This window comes from Natator depressus, chromosome 13, assembly GCF_965152275.1.
Source record: "Natator depressus isolate rNatDep1 chromosome 13, rNatDep2.hap1, whole genome shotgun sequence".
Classification (NCBI taxonomy): domain Eukaryota; kingdom Metazoa; phylum Chordata; order Testudines; family Cheloniidae; genus Natator; species Natator depressus.
The window spans coordinates 8,418,171-8,438,368 of record NC_134246.1 but is presented as its reverse complement, the minus strand read 5'-3'; the positions used below and the strand labels follow the sequence as shown (position 1 = coordinate 8,438,368).

The following is a 20,198-nucleotide window of genomic DNA, read 5'->3' as shown; positions in this document are numbered from 1 at the left end:
CCCCGGCCCTGCCCCATTTCCAGCCATCAACTGACTGCACCCTTAAGCCACCAGTCCACAGCTTGGCTAGGAGATGGGAGCAGAGGAGCTGAAGAGTGGGAAGAGAATCCAACACCTTTAGTTTCCGCCTGTCCTCCTTCAGAGACGCTCTCAACTGCTGCGGCTGCCGGTCCCATGGGCAGCTCATGGTCACGTTGAAGCTCTCTGTGTTCTGCTGCAGGTCCACAACCATCTGCGGGTCCAACTTCCTATTGCACAAAGGAAACAGGTCTCCATCCATTACTGTGGGGGAGCCCCGGGGTGGCACATCCGGAGCAGGTGAGCAAACACCAGGTGCGTCAGGCACCTCAGCACATCAGGAAGGCGCAGGGGGAACCAGGGTTACAGACGGACTGGGGGAAGGGATAAATGAGCAGATCGATTTGGGAGGGGAAGGGACCAAAGGGGCAAATTAACCAACCCTGGCAGCACACCGCACTCACCGCTTCACAAAGACGTTCCCGATGCAGCCCGTCAGGTTGTTAAGCGCGCCGGCCCCTGGCAAACCGCCCAGTTGAAACAGCATCTGCTCCTCCTGGCGCCTATGCCTCCTGTAGTGATGGGCCCCTTGCTTGGGCCCTTGGAGCTGGTCATCTATGTAAAGCCGAACCCTGCAATGGGAGCATGGCTAGTGATTCACTCGGCCCAGGTGCCCCCTGTGACGAGGCAATGCCTACCAGCGGCGAGAGTGCTGCTCTACCGGAACGTACCCCGTGGCGTCGCTGTAGATGGCGACGTAGTGGCTGGCATCATCCGCGTAGGCATGTTTTGTGGTGAGTTCGGTTTTCAGAACTGTCACGGCTACTCGGCCATTCTTCAGAGACACCTGACAATTCCCTTCCTGAAAAGGTAAAAATAACCCCTCGCACAAGAGCTGGGCATAGCCCAACGACTACAAGGAAACTAACGGCCATTTGCCCTCCTGGCGTGACTTCCCTCCCAGGACACCCAGCCAGGCTCAGAGTTATCAGGGTGATGTCACAGCAAGGGGGATCCTCCATCCAGTCAGGAAGACATGGCCCCAGGTGGAATGGGAAGTGAGGGTTCCTCATGCCTGGGGAGATCTATTTCCAGGAGAAGTGCCAGAATCCAGCTTTCCATGCTAAGGGATTGGAGAGGATTTTGCGGCTCCCAAAGATGCACCGGGAAGGGGCAAGAGAGGATCTACTAACATTGCTTTTCTAAACAGAGACCCTTCCCCACCCCCTTCCCTTTACAGTTCACTCACCACTGGAGCAAACTCCTCCCTTTCTTTGAGAGAGTAATAGAAACCTCCTGCCGTACACCCAGGAGACACGGCTCAGATGATCCGCCATTCTGAACTCCCTGCTTCGGCTGTTGCTACGAGCCAAAGACCTTTGAACTCATGCAAGAGCTCACCTGCTCCCTGCTGGGATTCCTGTTACAGTCACGCCTCTCCGGTGAGGCAGCAATTGGGGCTGAGGGTGGGGCTTTTGGGGTGAGCAGGATGCCGAAGGCTTTGTTGTCACAAGAGCGTCCCCCTCCCCTCCTCAGCCCTGCTCAATGAACCCTGCTTGCAAGAGCCAGCCAAACCACAGCCTCAAACAGAAGCGGCTCAGGGCTCAGAAACGTGCAGCCCCCTTCGAGGTGAAGCACAGGCCGCACTGTGATGGGGGGCAGGGGGGCAGCAGAAGTGCACTGCAGTCCTACCGCTGTGCTGTGGGAGTAGAGCAGGCCGTTGCTCTGGCTAGTTCGGAAGCTGAAGCCTGTGTAGAAGTCCTGCAACGAGGGCACGTTCTTCAGAGACAGCGTCAGGTAGCCATGGCCGTGGAATTTAACCGAGCGGGCCACCTGCAGGAGGCAGAGAAGGAAAACGCAATCACAGGGCGTTTCTCCATTTTACAAGTGAGCCAGGCAGCCACAGCAAGTTGATCCGTGCCTCAGTTTCCCACTCTGTAAAATGGGGATAACAGCACTACCCTACCTCCCAAGGGGGTTGTGAGGATAAATACAGTAACGGCTGTGCCGTGCTCAGGCCTGGTCTACATGTAAACATTATTTGACTTGGCTACGCTGGTCAGGGGTGCGAAGAATCTTCTCTCGCTCACCGACGTAGCTATGCCGGCCTAACCCCCAGTGCAGACACAGCTCTGTTGACAATGGAACCCTTCCATTGCATAGCATCCGTCATTCTGGGAGGTGGTGTTCCTGACACTGGGGGCCAGGCAAGTACCACAGATACGGGGGGGATGTGTGTATGTCACACATGGCGGTGTGCGTTTCCTAACAGTTTACTCAGCACTGGTACTAGCTGCAAAGAGCTGCTCTGACTCGCCTCCGGGCTGGGTCTCTGCACTGAACGCTCAGTGGGGTATTTGTTTTATGGCAATGTAAGCGAGAGGAGAATCGGGCCTTTAATGCCGCGAGGCAGACAGCTCCGAGATCATGCTCACGGCTCTGAGATCACGGCTCCACAGCGTTTCCCTTGGATCCTTTCTACAGCTGCAGGCTGCATCTCCTCCTGGAGACACCGGGTCAGAGGGTCAGGCAGCACGCATTGACGCAGACTGCCTTGCACCTGACCCCTAGGGGCAGTGGAGAGAATTATCCAGCACAGAAGTGCCCCACTTACGAGGAGGTCCGAGGTGCACCCATAGCTCACTCCAACTGTATTCATGCGTTTTAGGTCAACGTATTTGCCGAGTGCCTTCAGGCCCTTCATGCAGCCCCGGATCGAACCTCCTTTGGGGAAGATGGCCTTCAAGCTGAAAGGGGGGAAGGGGCTGTGTTAACAGGCCTGTGTCACGCAGGAGCTCAGACTAATGGCTCCTTCCGGCCTTGATATCTATGACCAAACAGACCTGGCTCCAAGGGGAAATGTTTTACTCTGGGGCTGGGGAGATATATGGCGCCTGGAGCATGTGTCAGCTCCAAGTAGGGTGACCAGATGTCCATGGATGACCTCGTGCAAAGGGCAACAGGGAAGTTAAGTCACTGGAAATAAATAGGATGCAACTAAGAGCCCAACCTGCTTCCCCTCTGCAAGGAGCCCTGGTCCTGTCCATTACCAGGAAGAGACTTCTGCCTCATTTACAGGAGGAGAATACAAATCTCTGAGCTCATAGACTATCAGAGTTGGAAGGGACCTCAGGAGATCATCTAGTCCAACCCCCTGCTCAAAGCAGGCACCATCCCCAATTTTTTTTGCCTCAGATCCCTAAATGGCCCCCTCAAGGATTGAACTCACAACCCTGGGTTTAGCACTGGCTTGACGGCTCGGACAGGGCAGGCAGTCACCTAGGTATAGTGGCTAGCACACGAATGGCTGTGGGGCTGAGCAGTTATATGTGTCTGGGGAGGGGGCAGGGGAGATTACGGTACCCATCACATGAATCTTCACGGAAGGATGCTGAAGCAAATCAGGAGAAAGACCTTTTCCTCCCCTCAGAAAGCAACCCTGCCCCCTTCAATGACTCTCCCCCGGCAGGCTAGGACTGTCACCTCTCAGGCAGCAGGAGCACAGGCATGCCCCCCAGGTAGTAGGAAACGGCATTCTCCAGGGAGTTCTCATGCTCCACCATGAAGATGGTGTGTCGCTCCAGCCGCACTAAGATGCGCTTCTTGGAACTCATGGTGAGGAGGAAAATCTGGATCTGGAGTCGAAGAGGAAAATGATAAATAAACTCCTGCACCCTCGGGGTACGGGTTTATCCCCAGTGGAGCAGCGCATGAGAATGAGTCAGCCCCACAGCGCCAGGACAGCGTCCCAGAGCCTGCAGGACTTGGTCTGTCCTGCGCCGAGCATCTATGTACCAGGAGCCCCGTCCACGCCATGGGAGAAACAGTGCCTACAAGTGCCACGCTTACGCTTTGGATTTCCATAGTGAAACGCTGGCCAGCAAGGCGGGGACAAGTCCCTTGGAGAGAGACAGCCCCAGGAGGGTGCAGAGAATCTCTGGCAAGCAGAGCTCCCAGATGCCTGCTAAGGGGATGGATTAGCACAGCCAGCCTGTGCTGCACTACCCAGCTGCTTTGCACTGCTGCAGCCTTTCCTGCAACAAAGGTTGCAAATGCAGGTAGTGCCTGCACCGAGACAGACAGTGCCTTGGGCATCCCCTAGCCCGAGCTTCACCACGTTTACCCCTTCTGGAGCCTGTGATTACATCCCTCGTCCTCACACAAGGAGGCTGGATGAGCAGCCCACGCAACCCCTTGGCCAACGCTGCACCATCAGCGAACGCTGAGGGAGAAAAGCAAGCGGCAGGCTCTGCTGTGAGCGGACACCATGGAACTGAGAAGGTCTCCTCCAAAGGGCCAGGTGTGGTACCAGCTGGATCAGGCCAGGCACCTTCTGCTGCTGCCGCCAGGCCCCACCACTTCTAGATCCTAAGCAGAGATCGCTCGTCTAGGAGCCCAGGGAAACACCAACCCTGGGGTGGAGCATCTCTGGCCCTGAATTACCGCTTTGTTCGTGGTGCTGCTGACGGTGAGAGACATGGGGTCACTGCTGGATGCTGCCATCTCAAGGCCTTCCTTGAAGTCATAGTAAAGCACCAGCTTTCCATCCCGAACAGCCAGACACAGGAACTGGCCCTGTGGGGAGGGTAAGACAACTCAGGGTAAGACCAACTCAGTCTCTTGGTGCACTGAGGTGACAGTTCCCCCAGCAAGGGATCACAGTGTTTGGAACCAGAGCGCCATCATCACTCCGTGCGGATAGGAAAGGAATGATCCAGGGCCCGATCCTGAGACCAGCCTCCCTTTCAGCACCTGGGATTTGTGGGAGAAAACCATCATAGCCAGAGTCTGCACCAAAAACCCGTTTGGGTGTGTGGGGAGTTGGGCAGGTAACTGTGCAACTGCAGCAGAATCTCAGGGACTTTGTCGTCACATAGCAACCCCTGTCCCCACAAAGCACAGAACGGAAAGGCAGGCGGGGCTGGCAACACCCACCTCCCAGCGGCAAAGCCAGTCCCGCCTCTGGCTAGGAGGAAACACAATCTGGCTCTTCAGAAGGGGAGTCTGTCCAGTACAGCGCACAGACGGGCGGCAGGGCTCAATGCTCCCGGGGCAGGGCTCCCAGAGGCTTTCTGCTCCTAAAAGCAGCTTTTTTTATGATTGAAATGAAAACATCTCCTTTGCCAGCTGGCTGCGTTGGGCCTGGAACCTCCGGTGGCTTTTGAAGCACATTGCGACCATATGGCTCCCCAAAAGCCCTTTGCCTTGCTCCGAATCCTGTGAAAACCCTCGTCCTCTTGCAGTGCTTTTGCACCTTCTTGTGCCGAGTGCCTGTCCTATGACATCACGTCTGCCAGTGCTGCAAACTCCTTCAAGCAAGGGCTTTGTCTTTTTAGCACCATTTCTGGGCTCCTAGGCTCCTGAACCAACCCCCGTGGACCACAGAGTGAACTGGCTCGTGCCTTAGACAGAATAATAAGATTCAGATGCCCACCCCCGTTCCATCAACTCACTCAGTGTATGTGAACCCCCCAGAGATGAACAAAGGGACAAATGCGGGAGGGGGACCTGCCTGATGCTCCAAGAAGAAGAGAATCCCGTTGTAAGAGACCACACGAATTTCCTGTTCAAAGCGCTTGGTCGAGCCGATCTGGCTCTCAAATTTGATTTCTGCGTAGCCAGTACCATCGAAGTAGGAGCCATCTGTCAGCCAGGGATCTCCTGTGGATTTGGACCTGAACAAGGCGAGAGAAAGAAAAGGGGTTACAGGCTTTTAGGGGTGGGGAAGAACTTTCAACAAAAATTACTACAGTCACACTCAGTCGAACGTTTAACTGAAAGTCACCCCCTTCCTGGTGACTATCTTGGCACCCTTCTAAGCTCTGGAGGGACATGAGACGTTCCCACCATGCTGAAGGTAGTGCAGTGAGTTCTCGTACCTTGCACAGGGTTTGTCAGCAGCTGTGTCCAGGTGGAAGGTGCGCTGGAAGTTGTATAGACTCACCACCTCCTCATTCAGCGTATCCATCTCGATGCAGCCCCGGTAGCTGGGGTAGCGCAGTGTCACTGGAGGCTGAAGAAGAATGTCACTGTCTACGGCTACATGTTTTTAGGGTTAGTTTAATCTAGCGGGGCAGATCCTGCCTTCCTGAGCATTCAGCTCTCACTTTAACGTAGGGGAACCAAATAACTAACAGGCAAAGAAAGCAAATGCCTCCGAACAATGCTAGGTATTAAATGGAATGAGCTTATAACAAATGCCGAGATTCAGCAGAGAGCTCAACAACCCCTTATCCCTAATATTATCCAGAAAAGATGGAAACACCTGGGTCATGTGATAAGGATGAAGCCAGAGCACCTGCCATGGCAGATGTGCTTCTGGGCAGCTGGGGGAACATGTACAAGGGGCTGGCCAAAATAATCCCCCCATCCAACTGTATTTAGAGAAAGAAATCTTATGGGACTTCACAACAGAGGACAGGCACAGAGCAGCTCGGGACAGAACGGTACAGCAGGGCCACCTCTGTTCATTTATTTGATAGCTACCTTCCAAACATGAGCGCAACCCCCTGCGGTTTGTGCCACTCACAAGGGGTGGAGAGGGAGCCAGAGCTGTATCTGATCCAGGGAACCAGTGCTCAGTGGGGACAAACCCACACAGACCCAGGCCTGTGAAGCCAGGGAGCAAGGAGGAGGAACAGAGGGAAAAGGCTCTTTGTGGTATCGCAAATCCTGGTCCAGTGGAGACACAAATGTGCCCACAGGTGTAAATGGAGTCAACTGAGGATCAAAGAATCCAGGAACCCCATCTCCGCCCGCTCCGCTGCATTAGCCCATCTCACCGTGAAGCCAGCGGGGTAGCCCCCCACATAGAAGACCACGTTGTGCGACTCGAGGTTGAGCAGCCCCTGCTCTCCTTTGGCTATGCTGTCTCCTTTCGTCTCGTGCAAGGTTTGCTTCTCCACGGTCACAGACATGTGTCCATACTGCAGGATCCTGCCCCCCCAGATCACACAGTCAGTACAAGGGGACGAGAGAGCCAGGCAGACGGGGAGACCCTCTCCACACCCAAACCTCCCCCTCAGCTCTATCCGACAGCACGAGACTCACCATACTGAGCCCCTGCAGAGAATGGGCTGAATTCTCCCTGGGTGAGCCCAGGGACTGCAGTGCACTTAAACTGGAGCATCTCAGCACAGTCAGCAAATCACAGCAGCTCCAATTGGCTTTAAAGCCTGTACCCATGAGGTGAAATGCTCATCTGGGGAAGGCAGACTCCCGTAGTGGAGCTAGGCACAAGAGTTGCCTCATTGCCCAGGAAGGCCTTTCTCTGCTCTCTCTTCCCCAGCACCTGCAGGATCTGATTAGTGCCAAGCACTCCCTTAGGCATGTGTGCGTGGGGGGAGAAGAGAGATGGGGGGTTGTATTTTGGTTCTTTCGGGTGAGATTTTATCCTAAAGTCCTGGCCACCTTTCAAAGTCCCATGGCACTGCTAGGCCGTGTATGTAACAGTGCCACCTGCAGGCTTACGGTGGACTGGGACCCTGCCCTCTGATTAAATCCTGACTCTGCATTACATGCCACATGCCACTGTTTCTTCTGTGTCCACTGGATGTGGAGTCGTTCTTCCCTTCCTGCACGCTGTTAACCAGCTGCTGCATTTCGCCCTGGAGGAGGCTGCATTTTAGTGAAGGGAGCCCTGTGGTTTCCTTTACTCATCTCACCAGGGAGAGGAGAAGTTTAAGTAATGTGTGACTGTAAGGGTGAAAGATACTGTGACCCAAAACTTCCTAATGTCCGCCGGCAAAGGGGCACAGAGAGGATGCAGAGAGGTTACAGGTATCTGCCGACTCCAGCCCATACATTCTAGTTCACCAAAGAGGGCCATGTGAGGGCTCTAATAAAAGCTTGTATCATACTGATCCCCATAACTGTTGCGACATGAATGTGTGGATGATACTTAAGGAGTTGTGTATATGTACTGTGACAGCTGTCACCAACCAGAGGTGAGAAACTGGTGTCCCGTCAGACCAGAGATGTTTACCCATCTATTCATTGAAATGTAAACCGAGTCTTGCCTCATTCCCAATCCCCAGCCTGAGCTAAATACATATGAAAGACCGAGATTTAACAGGGAGAGAAGAACAGCAGGGAGAAGAGAGCCTTTTCTGGGGGTGCACTTCCAAGGTTTACTGGATTGTAACTGGGGGAAAAGGAGAACACCCTCTTATCCTGCACCTAGGAAGTAAACAGAAGTGCATTTACATTGATTAAAATGGGACCACAACCAGCCTTGGTTGGAAACGCTGCACAAGGCTTTGGGTGAGATGAAGACTGCTTTAGACAGGAGGTTAACCTGTTAAGTTAAATTTAGTCTCTAGAAAGAGTGTGTTGATTTTGTTTTATATGTAACACTTCTGTTTCCATTATCCTTCCTCACTGGAATGTTTGAATCTTGGTTAATAAACTTATTCTTGTTTTCACTACAAATATATCTCAGTGTTGTGGGGCTGTACACGGGGTTGATCCTGAGCTGAATCATACAAGCTGGTGTGTACGCTGTTCAGTGGTATTTCTGAGTGTGTTCAGTGGAGAAGGGACTGGACTACAGAGGAACACGTCAAAGGGGCTCAGGGACTGGGGTGCACCTATTGTTAACCTGGAAGGCAAAGTAAAGGCTGGCATAGTTGGAAGATTGTTTGGGTGGCCAACAGACAGGAGGTGTCAGGGAGTTGGCACCCAGTTAAGCACTAGGAAGTGTCCCTCTTGCTGGAGCCCGGGATGGGGGAGCGGGTAACAAGGTGATTCACTTCGAGAACTGTCACAGATGCGAATGCAAAATTACTCTCTCTCTCGCCCTCTCGCTTCCACTTTGCAAAGTCTCCCTCTGCTGCTTTAGTTTCTTCTCTAGCTCAGCTGACTATGAGAGCGGCTTGTGTGGATTTTGTACCTGTTGATGCTGATTGCAGCAAACTGCTCTCCGATCTCTTCATCAACTGTTAAATAGGTCGGTTCTTCGTCCCCAAGTTTATAGATCCACTGCACCTTGCGGTCTTTGAGCACAATACCCATGTAGTCTCCTTTGGCCTGAATGCACAGAGCAAACAATCCAAAGGGTTTGCAGCAAACCCATCCAAAAAAGGGGAAATCACTGAGGGAGTTTAAAGTGATGCTCTCAGGGCAAGTCAGCTCTCAGGATTTTTACAGCTGAGTGCAAAGTCTTCCAGGGGATTATTGGAGGCCTAGCTCCAACCAAAGGACACAACATACAAACCAGATACTCTCACCCCTCAAAAAACAAACACTCAAGTGCATGCAGAGCCCAGCACCTGCACATCAGAGGGATGCGCCATTGCAAGGGCTAGGATCAAAGCAATGTGGTGTTCACGTCGCAGTGGGAACGTGCGTGGGCTGGAGGCTCACTGTTACCTTCACACACAGCCCAGTGGCTCTCCTGTAAATGAGCAGCATCTAGCCCTGGCGGTGGCGTGGCCCAGGCGATTGCTGTCTCCTACCATACTCTGCCAGGGCCTCTGTGAGGGGACAGCAGCCCCCGTGCTCTGCCCTGATTTTGTCCCCTCTCCTCTCAGTTTGAATTCAATAATGTTTGACAGTAACAGTGGACACCCTGCTCCCATTATCAGTGCCTGAAACCTTTACAAGCAGTAGGGAGAAGCTGGGTGAATGGAGACAGCTGGCTTAGATATTCACTGGCTAAATGCAGCATATAAGACCTTCCTGATACGAGACTTTCCCACCCCATCCAGAGCTCTGCACTGACATCCATCGCACACTTGTTCCCCATCTGGATCACTCAGCCCAAGCTCTGCCTACTGCACAGGTCCCTCTCCCACTGCTGTGCTTGGACGGGCAGCTCTTACCTCTTTATTGCCCAGGTACAAGACGAACTGTCCCGCGTCGGCCCCATCCTGACGCCGCTGCCTGGGTTTGGGCTCCGGGTTCTGGATGTAGAACTTGAGGGAGGTGTAGGCGGCCAAATCCTGCAGGTCGCTGGGAGTCCGGACCTGGATGCCCGAGGTGCCATTGAACTTCACTGGTACCTTCACCTAGAGGTGGAGAAATCAAAGCCAGGCTGACAGAAGCAGCTCATGCAGCCTGACTCCTCATTTACGATGGCAGCATTTGCTTCCAGCCCAGGCAGAGCCATGTTTGGGGTACGTCTGCACTGCAATGAAAAGCCTGCAGCATCGAGTCTCAGAGCCCAGGTCAGCTGACTTGGGCTTGCGGGCCTCAGGGAGCGGGGCTGAAAACTTCAGTGGAGATGGGCAGGTGAGAGCCTGCGCTCTGAGACCCTTCCTCCTTGCGGGGTCTCAAACGCTGGGCTCCAGCCCGAGCCCAAACATCTACACTGCAATTTTACAGCCCCCCTCAGCTCAAGCCCTGCGAGCCCGGGCCAGCCACGGGTCTTTTCTTGCACTGTAGACTGATGCTTAGATGCAGAGGGCAGGTGATTTTTTTGGTTCACTTGCAGAACAGATCAAGAAAAAAAAAATTCACTTTGAGTCAACTTAAAACTAAAAATTGTTGAATTTTTGGGTGAATCAAAAAGTTGAAAAAGAACCCTGTATGTAGATTAGAACAAAACTTTTCTTTTAAAATTTTATTTAAAAATCATTTGAGATTTTTTGATGCAAATGTCAGACAAAAAAATTGAAATGTTTTCTTTCAAAACTGTCAAAATGAAACATTTTGATTTTGGAGGGATTGTTTTTGTTTGTTTCTCTTTGGCCCAGAACTAGATCAGTGAATTTGACAAGTTCGCAAAATGTTTCAGTCGACCTGAATCTGCATTGTTTGGCAAATAAAAAAAAAAGCGCTTTGCCTGAAATCTTTTGTCCAGCTGTACTTAGAAAGCCGAGATTTAACCATGACAAAGTACTTTTAATGGAGGCTCTGAAGGGGAGATCCATAAAGACCATGTGGAGCCTGCTGCAGATTTGGAGGGGCCAGGGGAGAGCACAAAGTGTACAATCAAGACACTGAATCATTCTTCCCTACCCGCTCAAATGGATCCCCCCAATATCTGGACTTCAGAGCAATCCCTGCTCAACCCCCATTTCCACAGCCTTGAAAATCAGTTTTTAAAACTGCCCTACGTGATGCCAAAAGGGGAACAAAGTTTCAGCATGCACTGCCTTCCTACAAAATCAGTCAACCTATTTTGGCCAATCAAGACCCAAACCAAACTCAGGGGCTACCACGAAGCCTTGCAGAAAGCAGCCTAAGGGAGGTTTGCTCAGTGCCTGCCGGTGCTAATTAGAGCCACGAGGGGTTCACCTTCAGAGCCGCCGCACGCCAGCACTCTCACATATTCAGCCCTCTCCCGCAAGCCCCTACCTTGCTAGCAGCATTTCTGGCCTGTGTGATCAGCTGGCGGATTCGCACGATGTTCTCGGACACAGTGGAGTTCTTATTCCTCCTGTTCTCCAGGCCACTCAGCTTCTCCAGCAGCAGCGGAATGGTGCTTTCCAGGTTCGACACTGGCGGGCGTGTTTCAGGGAGGCAAAGGGGAGCAGGGGATAATGATCAGCGGGGTGGAAAGGGATCCAACACTCAGCTATCAGGGGGCGCAAGCCAAAGAAACAGACACAGCGCCGCTGTCACAGGGAGCGAAGCAGCGGCCGATGTGCACACCTCTCTTGCAGGACTTGCTGGCAGCATTAACAAAAGTGGCTTTTAAAAACAGAGCTGAAAAGTGCATCCAAGCACTTTGTAAGAACATCCACAGCCTGCCCCAGTGGATGACCTGGACTTTGCGAAGAGAGGAAATAAGAGGGGGACACACAACAGCCTCCCTTTAAACTTGTCAGCAGGGAACAACAGAGACAGAGCAGCACTTAGATACCACAGTGAAGTGCTTCATGATGACAGCAGTGTCCCTGTCCCTTATCTCCAGCACACTTTCCACAGCTAACCCCCCTCTTTACATACCAGACTTCTTGGCGTCTTGAACTGCCTGGTTTAACTCTTCATTTTTAAGGCCTCCATACTGGTCTTTCCACTCATCCAGGTTCTTCTTCATGTTGCTCAATGCATCTTCCACCCTGGCAACCGTGTTGTTGGCTGCTGCAGCTGCAGCCTTGGCATTCTGAATAATTGCCGTGGTGTTATCTTTGAGAGGAAAGGAGACAAGTCTCGTAAACTCAGCAAAGAGCATGAGGGAGGGCAGAGCTACTAGCTTATGGCTGGAGTCAGAAAAACTTAACCAATATATAGGGTCTGGTATATACCTGCAAGGTCACTGGATGGGCAAACTATTGGCTACCTACCATGATCATAGACTGCCCTGTGGGTTAGACTACAGCTAAGCTTTTCTCTTGTGATGTGCAGAACTCTTGTCTAGAAGAAACTGCCTACAGACAAACCTTGGTCCTTGTCCAGCATGTTCTGTACAGATCGCAGCTGGTTCAGGAGCTGCTCCTTCTTCTCTCGGAGATCGGTCAGTTTGTCCTTGACTGCCTGCAATGTCCCTTTAATAACTGGAATTAGACATATATAACACGTTAGGTGTTTGTACATCTATCACTCCTCCAAAGCGCATCACACACCATCACTTCCACCCAAAACCCCCTCCCCTCAACCCCCACCCCCACACAGACACACAGAGTGCTTTCTATCTTTCCCACACAGAAGAATTTCCCTGGAACACTTGTGTCCACTGCTGGCCCCTCTCTTACCCCCATTGAGTTTCCTCTGCTCCCTCTTCATGGCTTGCTCCAGGGCACTGCTGTTCTTCTTCAGCTCTTTAGATAGGGTACCAAGATCTCCCGATACAACACTCTACAAACACACAGGACACCTCCTCACTAACTGTCGGGGGCCTGGCACAAAGCGGTTCAGCAGCTGAGCCCTAGGGTTGGAAGAGGACTTCAAGTCCCCATTCCCCAGTCTCAGCAAAGGCTAAATGATAGACATATAGCCAATGTTGGTCAGAAAGCATCTGCACCACCTTCAGGCAAGTGTTTTGCTGGGAAGAGGCATGTGTTTGTGTGTATGCATGGGGAGGGGTAACAGAGAAGAGAAATTGGGATACCAGATGCCAAAGTCATTAAGGCACATCACTTAACGGCTCACTGCCTCAGTTTCCCCATCTGGCAAGGTAGAGATAGCAACAGCTGTCTCACTGCAGTAAGGTCAGGCTGAGCCCATTAATGTTTGCAAAGCACCAAGATCTCAGATGGAAGGGGTGACAGGAGTATCGTATATCAGCAGAAAGAGCTGCAGTGTGGCCAGGGAAGCAAAGGGCACTGGGCCAGCTTATTGGAGCCAGGATTTTGCAAGGGTTTGTGTGGCCCTGAAGGGAAATTGCATACTGTCAAAGCTTCACCGGCTGCCTCATCAGCGTCTTTGGCTGCCCTCTCAGCATTCTTCACAGCCTTGATGATGCTGGCATATGCGTTGGAGGCATTGATTGCTCGCTGGATAAACCCATCCTGGTTTGCGCCCTGGATACTGCTGCATTTGAAGACAAATAAATAAGGTTCACTGCCAGAAGCCCAGCAGAGCACCAGGGGCCAGATCCAGGCACAGGCAACACACATCACTCTCCTGGGCTCCCCACTTGGAGACCCCCTGTATGTGGGGTTTTCACAGCAGCATGCACTCACAACTGGCTTCCCCATCCTGGGGTCCAAATTTCCCACTCCCGCCCGCCCCACTCCTGGGTCCAGAGATCTGCAGTGCCCAGTCCATTTTGAATCCCTGGCAGTGCTGGCACCAGCTCTGAGAGAGAAGCCCTTCCATGATCCATGGCAGGAAACAGTGGGGTGGGAGTGAGGGAGGATCACTCTTCTGCTTATTGCTGTGCAGAGTGGAAGAGATAGAGAACCAATGAAACAGCACTAATAATGAATGACAAGCAGCATTTGGACATCGATTGTGTCTGAGGTCACCTGATCACATCCTGAAGACGTGACGTGTTCTAGACTCAAATTCGTCCCATTAATGGGTGTCACCGTCACATCCTACACACTTAGGGAACCGGTACCAGCACTGTCCTTACCCATATACTTTCTCCATCACACGCTGGTTTGCTACCAGAGGGATGTTGGTGAGTGCTGGGCTACAGGTAATCCATCAATTCTTACATGTAAACATTATCCCAAGATGAATTTCAAAGCAGGGACTTCAGCAATCTTCAGATCCCTCCAAGTGCCCCAGAGAGGCCCATCGACCACACATCGCCACTTGTTTACACAAGCAGCCGGAGTCCCTCTAGCAAATGTGCTGGAGAGCAGGATGCTGAGCAGAGTCAGTGGAGTTACCCGACGGCTGGCTCAGCATCCTTGATCCAGGCAGGAAGGAGAAGTTGAGCAGATCACGAGAGTTCTGGGCCCACACAGGCTGGGGTGAAGCTGGGGGACGTTACCTGGAAAGGTTCCGAGCGAGTCCATCCAGGAGCCTAGCGTGCTCCTCAGCGGCTTCGACGACTGGGATCTTACTGCTGGCGGGAGAAAACTTCTTCACCCGCTCTGTCAGGGGGTACCTGGCTCCGTCCAGCCGGGCAGCTAGCTTCTCGTACTCCTGCAGAAGGACACGCCCACAAGGGGCATTCACCAACCTTGCCAGCTCCTCACTTCTGCAGCTGGACACACACCCAGGAGGGAGAGACACATTCCGGGGGGCTGGCAGGTGACCAGCACATGGCTGATTTTCCATTGCTAGCACCATGCCCTTCATCCACACCACCATTCTTCCTCCACCCTTCCCCACAGCTATTGCCAACTCCACCAACACCCTTCCCCACCCCCACTGCCTTGTCCCTCTTGATATCGGTGGCACACTTTAGCCCATCTGACACACCTCGACCCAGAATCCACCGGACAAGCCTGAGCGTTTTCATCACTCACCTCCTTTGCATTCTCTATTATCTGTAGAAGATCCGAGACCTGGACCAGGGAGTCCTCAGCCATCTGCAGAGTGTCCTGCACCACCCCGTACTGCTTCTGCAACTCCTCACTCTTTCGCTTGAGATACAGATGGATAGCGTTAGTTAGGAGCCACAGGCTCAAGCAACAGACACAAGACCTAGATTATACTAGACATTCCTTAGCCGCTGCCAAAGCTGTGCACGTCCACCCAATGGCATCAGCTCCTTTGCATTCCTATATGCAAATAAACCTCTCTTTGTACCTGGATCTCCTCAAGGTTGTTCCGATTTAGGCTGTTCAAGTCCTCTGTCTGCCTGGTTTTATTCACAGCCTCATTGAGAGCATCTCGGAGATCCATCAGCTCTGAGCTATATTGAGCCAGTAAGTCTTTGATGCTCTTCACCAGGTCTTGGTTGGATTCCCACTTGCTGTACAGCTCGCTCTTCACACGATGGAGCACTGATGACAGAGAGCACAAGGAGATTGCCTGGAAACTCTTGTTTCCCCAACATTTAAGAGTTCTTTCTGAGTACACAGTGGAAACTGCTCGAAAGGCTTAAGGCCCGATTCTGGTCTCAAAGCACAGATTTTAAGGCTAAAAGGGGACCATTATCACTATCTCCTCTGACCACACAAGCCAAAGAACCTCATCCAGTAATTTTTGCATGAAGCCCATAATTTCTGTTTGACTTATAGCAAATCTTTTAGAAAGACAAAGACATTCCCTCTTGATTTAAAGCTGCCAAGTAATGGAGAATCCACCACATCCCGAGGTAAGTTGTTCCAATGGTTAGTTACCATCCCTGTTAAAAATTTGCAACTTATCTGGATACATCTAGTTCCAGCTTCCAGCCATCGGATCTCATTGTGCTGTTTTCTGCTAGATTAAAGATCCATTTGCTATCCGAAATCTCTTCCCACAGTTACACTAGTGCACGTCTGGAGTAACTCCAGTGATGCCAGTGGAGAGAAGGATTTGGCCCTGAGGTTCTTGCAACAGAGTATCGTTTGGTTAGAGTGGTGCATTGCAATGGAGGTCAGCTGGGGAATCACAGACTCCATGTCTCTCTGAGCAAGGAACGACACACTTCTGTTGTCACCATTTGGGACAATTTACTCAACCAACTGAACATAAGACATATGAGCATGTATAGGTGCATGTGAGAAAAAAATACACACACACACACGCACACACACTTAAAACACTAACTACATTTTTAAGTGTTGTCATAAAGAACCATTAAGTTAATGAAATTCAAATGCACTTAAATAAATACTAAGCCTTCTGATTGTACATGAACTTGCTTGTACAAAGGAGCTAAATTCTGTTGGGACGAACATCAAAAATCACTGGCGCTTATTAGCACCTTTGCAAATAATTATATTTATTATACATATAATTATATTTATAATAAAAATATTAGCACCTTTGCAATTTGCAAAAGAGACTAAAACGGGACTATCAATTACTGTCCCCTCATTGCTGGACTGCTGAGGAGGTCAGTACTGGACACTCCTAGCCTGTAAAAGCTAGATGGGCATATTCTGTTCAACAGTGTAACTCTCCAAATGTTGGTGACCGCAACAGGATAACAGCAACGGCATGCCCAATAAATAATGTTTGCAGCAATGCCCTCAAGCTGGGACAGTGTGGAAAAAGAGCCCAAGGAGCACTAGACCCAGCCTGCACCTTGGCATTGCCCATCCCCTGTGTCTGCTGAGCTAGACTTACATTTCTGAGCCTTCTCATGTTCACGCTCTGCCACCCCTTTCTGGCTGAGGAAATCCCGTTCCTTCATCTCCTTCAGCATCCTTTCCACCTCCATCATCTTTTGCCAGAACTCCTCAGAGGAGGCCATGCTGATGTCTGCAGTCCCCAACTTGTCCATCTGGTGCACCAAATCTGTAGGGAAAGCCACGACCCATGGTTCTCCACCAGCTGAGCACGTGGTCTCCCCATACTCAGCTGTGAAAGCCATCTCTCCTCCCCCAGTACTTCGAAAAGCTCCCACTCAGCTAAAACAGCATCCGGTTTTTGTTGGAGTCCTGATGACCAATGATAGATGGAGTGACTTGCTTCAAGTCGTGAAGTGGGGGAATGACCCAGCTGGAATTCAGACAAGTTTCTAGACCCTCTGCTGTAACCACTAGACTGGACTATTTCCCAAATAATCCATCTTGTAGGTTGCCTTCTCCTCTAGATTTACTGGGGCAAACTTCAGACAGTGTGGGCAAGGAAGATTCCATGTAGCTCAATCACTCTTGGGAAAAGCACTGCAGATGGCCCCTATTTCTCACATAAGTGTAAATATAATGTGCTTCACCAAATATGGCATTTATCCAAACAGCTGAGATTCACTGGCCACAGAATTCTCTGTAATACTGCCAACTGCACCGGCAGGGGACAGCTTCCCCAGGCCGGTGATTTAAAGGGCTCAGGGCTCCCGGCAGTGGCCGGAGCCCTGGGCCTTTTAAATTGCCACAGAGCCCTGCTGCCGGAGCCCCGGGGTAGCAGTGGCAGCTGGGAGCCCCGGGGCTCTGGCAGTGATTTAAAGGGCCTGGGGCTCCCGGCCGCCACTAACACTAACCGGGCCATTTAAATTGCTGTCGGAACCCTGGGGCACTGTTGCTACCCCAGGGCTCCGGCAGCGGGGCTCTGACTGCTATTTAAAGGGCCAGAGGCTCCGCTGTGGTAGCGGCAGCTGGGAGCCCCGGGGCCTTTAAATCGCTGCCAGAGCCCCGGGGCTCCTGGCCGCTGCCACAGCTACCGCTCCTGTGGTGATTTAAAGGGCTCGGGGCTCCCAGCCGCCGCCACCGCAGCCGGAGCCTCTTGATATAAAGGGCCTGGGGATTTAAAGGCCTCACCCCCTGCTCAGGACTCTGGTATACCGGTAAGTCCCTTAAGTTACTTTCTCCCCTGACAGACACTATCAAAGGTAACATTGCGCCCTGAGCAACTTGAAACAGCGGGAGCATGGGATTTGGGGCAGGGGAAAAATCATCACAACAGTTACACTTACACCTGGTCACTTACCCGCAATGCTATCCAGGATGCCTTGGATACTCATTGGCAGGTTCTCCGCCCTCTGGTAGGTCTCTTTTGTCTGCTCCTGCAGATGGTTTGCTTTTCTGTGAGTCATTGTTGCCTACAAAACAAATCACTGGTTTAGCTGAAGCATTTGGTGAGATACAACATAAGCCGTAATGCAAGGTTGGGCATCGGGCAGCTTTTGGGACCACAGAGCTGAAAGAGTCAGCTTTTTTGCAGGGATTTGCACGGGTACTATACTCTGCTACGATTTATCTTCATGTGTGCACAGAAGCTAGTGAACAATTGTGTTCATAATGAAATGGATGTGGAAAAAAATCACAAGTCCATCGTCGACAAAAATCTTTCATGCTCATAACACAGTTACACATTATGACTTGTGCCAACACAGCCTGCATATTAATCGGGAGAATGCAGAAGACGTACAAGCTTTGAGGTTCTGAAAGTTTGCAAGTGGATGTACAAAAATGCAGTCAGGTCATGTAACTACACACATACGAAAATGCTGGCCATTTGCACAGGTAGTTATCCAACGTGTAGAAATCACTTGCACATGCAAGTGTACACACATTTTATGTACCCAATTAAAAATCAGCCCCTGAATCTTGTGTAAACTGTAGGCGCTTTGGGGCAGGGACTGTCTTAAATCAAGAGGGGATACCTTTCCCCTCCAAAGGGTAGGGTTTAAATACTGCAGAAGAATGAAATGGTGGTTTGGGGGGAGGAGGGCTGGATATTTGCCCACATCTAAAAGTCTCCTTAACATGCACACAATGGGCCGTTTCGGCTCAGAGAAAGGAACCTGCCTGGATAAGCAGGGGTGTTGAAGATCAGGGTTCAGGTTCCCTGGCAGAATGCATGGTGGGTGACCCCAGGACTGGGTTAGCAGTGGGTGCTGCAGGAGTCAAGTGTCCAGCAGCTGCTCAAACTGGCCCTGGCCCTAACTAGCACCGTTGGCTCCTCCCATGGGTACCTAACACTCACTGTTATGAAAATGAACAAGGGAAGGGCATTCTGTGCGTGCAGTGTTATCAGCAGGGGGAGGAGAAACACCCTGCCTTGTGCTGCAGTGCATTCAAATCCTGAGTGAGTTCTGCATTCTCGTCTTCCAACTCATCTGCCTTTTGCTTGACCCTGTTCATGGATCTCTGGTATTCACGCAGGTGGTTCTGAAAGAGAGAGGTGGGGGTGGAAATCAGGCAATAGGACCAGAGTCCCATGCAGAGACTAAGCCAGCGGGAAGAACATGTTAAGCCCTCCACATACAGACACGTTTTTCACAGAGCTGTTCAGACCATGCAGTCGGGCCCACGCGATGGAGCTGGCGTTCAGGTTGATCAACTGGTTCCTGATGATGGGGAAAGAGGCCTCGATCTTCTGGAGGTCTTCCAGCAGAAGCAGCACACAGCTGTCACAGACTGCCAAGAGCAAGGGGTGGTGAGTAAACAGCTCTGATGCGACACCAGCTATTCAGCACCCATGGCTTCTCCTTCCATTTCCCCCTTCCTTACGACTATAGTAAGGACAGTTTTTTCACCCAAAGGGGGAACCACATGTCTCCAAATTCCTGCCTCTTGAATTGGATTCCCCTCTGGAGAAGGTGTTAACTTGGGGTCCCCTGGTCACCTTTCAATCCCTTTGCACAAAGGGTCAGGATTTCCAAGTGCTTTTAGGGGTGTGCCAAGGAGTGTAAACTGTCAGCTGGACTGCTCTTGGTCTCACAGCAGCTTCCCACCAGCATACCCCACATAACTCTGATGAAGATACTCCTGATTGGTGAGACCAGAGCCATGCCCACTATTAGGCTGATTAACACTGTTCCTCTGTTATCTGCCCTAGGGCCACAAAGGAAACCAGCCAAAAGGCAGGGTGCCATCTGCCAAGCTTACCGTCAATGTTTTAATTACTGCCAGGGGCCACCACACTGCAGGGATCTGACTGACAATTAGGATCTGCCTCCTAGAGGTTACTCTCTAGCAAGTACTGATCAGACTACTTCTCCCACAATGCACCATGGCCAGGAGACTCCCATGATGCACCTTCTCCCCTCTCCAAGAGGGGAACCTGGGGTGACTCAAAGGAGATTGTAGGGTTACCAGGGAGCTCGGCTTATAGAGGAGAATGGGCACATGAAGCAGCTTAACTACAATTCCCAGTGCATTGCAGCAGCATTTCCAAATCAAAATATTTTGGGTTATGGTCAATTTCTTGTTTTGGCCAAAACATTTTCAGTTTTTGAATTTCCACCAAAAATAGAAATTTTTTTAGATGAAAACAAATGTTTTAGAGGTCAAATTTTC

At 51.4% G+C, this 20,198-nt stretch overlaps 1 protein-coding gene across 1 annotated transcript in view; it reads right to left on the bottom strand.

Moving 5' to 3' along the window:
- Window positions 1-20,198, bottom strand: part of LAMA5 (laminin subunit alpha 5) — a 163,137-nt gene that overhangs the window by 11,119 nt on the left and 131,820 nt on the right. The window contains exons 49-72 of the mRNA XM_074969645.1: window positions 19,165-19,316; window positions 18,957-19,067; window positions 17,884-17,995; window positions 16,582-16,752; window positions 15,112-15,308; window positions 14,829-14,945; window positions 14,348-14,502; window positions 13,293-13,434; window positions 12,657-12,759; window positions 12,345-12,458; window positions 11,911-12,090; window positions 11,317-11,459; window positions 9,840-10,025; window positions 8,909-9,045; window positions 6,801-6,954; window positions 5,898-6,031; window positions 5,531-5,693; window positions 4,462-4,593; window positions 3,502-3,653; window positions 2,633-2,765; window positions 1,711-1,851; window positions 750-880; window positions 483-650; window positions 116-248 (exon numbers count right to left, since the gene is read on the bottom strand). Coding sequence (XP_074825746.1) covers window positions 116-248; window positions 483-650; window positions 750-880; window positions 1,711-1,851; window positions 2,633-2,765; window positions 3,502-3,653; window positions 4,462-4,593; window positions 5,531-5,693; window positions 5,898-6,031; window positions 6,801-6,954; window positions 8,909-9,045; window positions 9,840-10,025; window positions 11,317-11,459; window positions 11,911-12,090; window positions 12,345-12,458; window positions 12,657-12,759; window positions 13,293-13,434; window positions 14,348-14,502; window positions 14,829-14,945; window positions 15,112-15,308; window positions 16,582-16,752; window positions 17,884-17,995; window positions 18,957-19,067; window positions 19,165-19,316 — 3,461 coding nt within the window. The remainder of the gene's footprint in view (window positions 1-115; window positions 249-482; window positions 651-749; window positions 881-1,710; window positions 1,852-2,632; window positions 2,766-3,501; window positions 3,654-4,461; window positions 4,594-5,530; window positions 5,694-5,897; window positions 6,032-6,800; window positions 6,955-8,908; window positions 9,046-9,839; window positions 10,026-11,316; window positions 11,460-11,910; window positions 12,091-12,344; window positions 12,459-12,656; window positions 12,760-13,292; window positions 13,435-14,347; window positions 14,503-14,828; window positions 14,946-15,111; window positions 15,309-16,581; window positions 16,753-17,883; window positions 17,996-18,956; window positions 19,068-19,164; window positions 19,317-20,198) is intronic.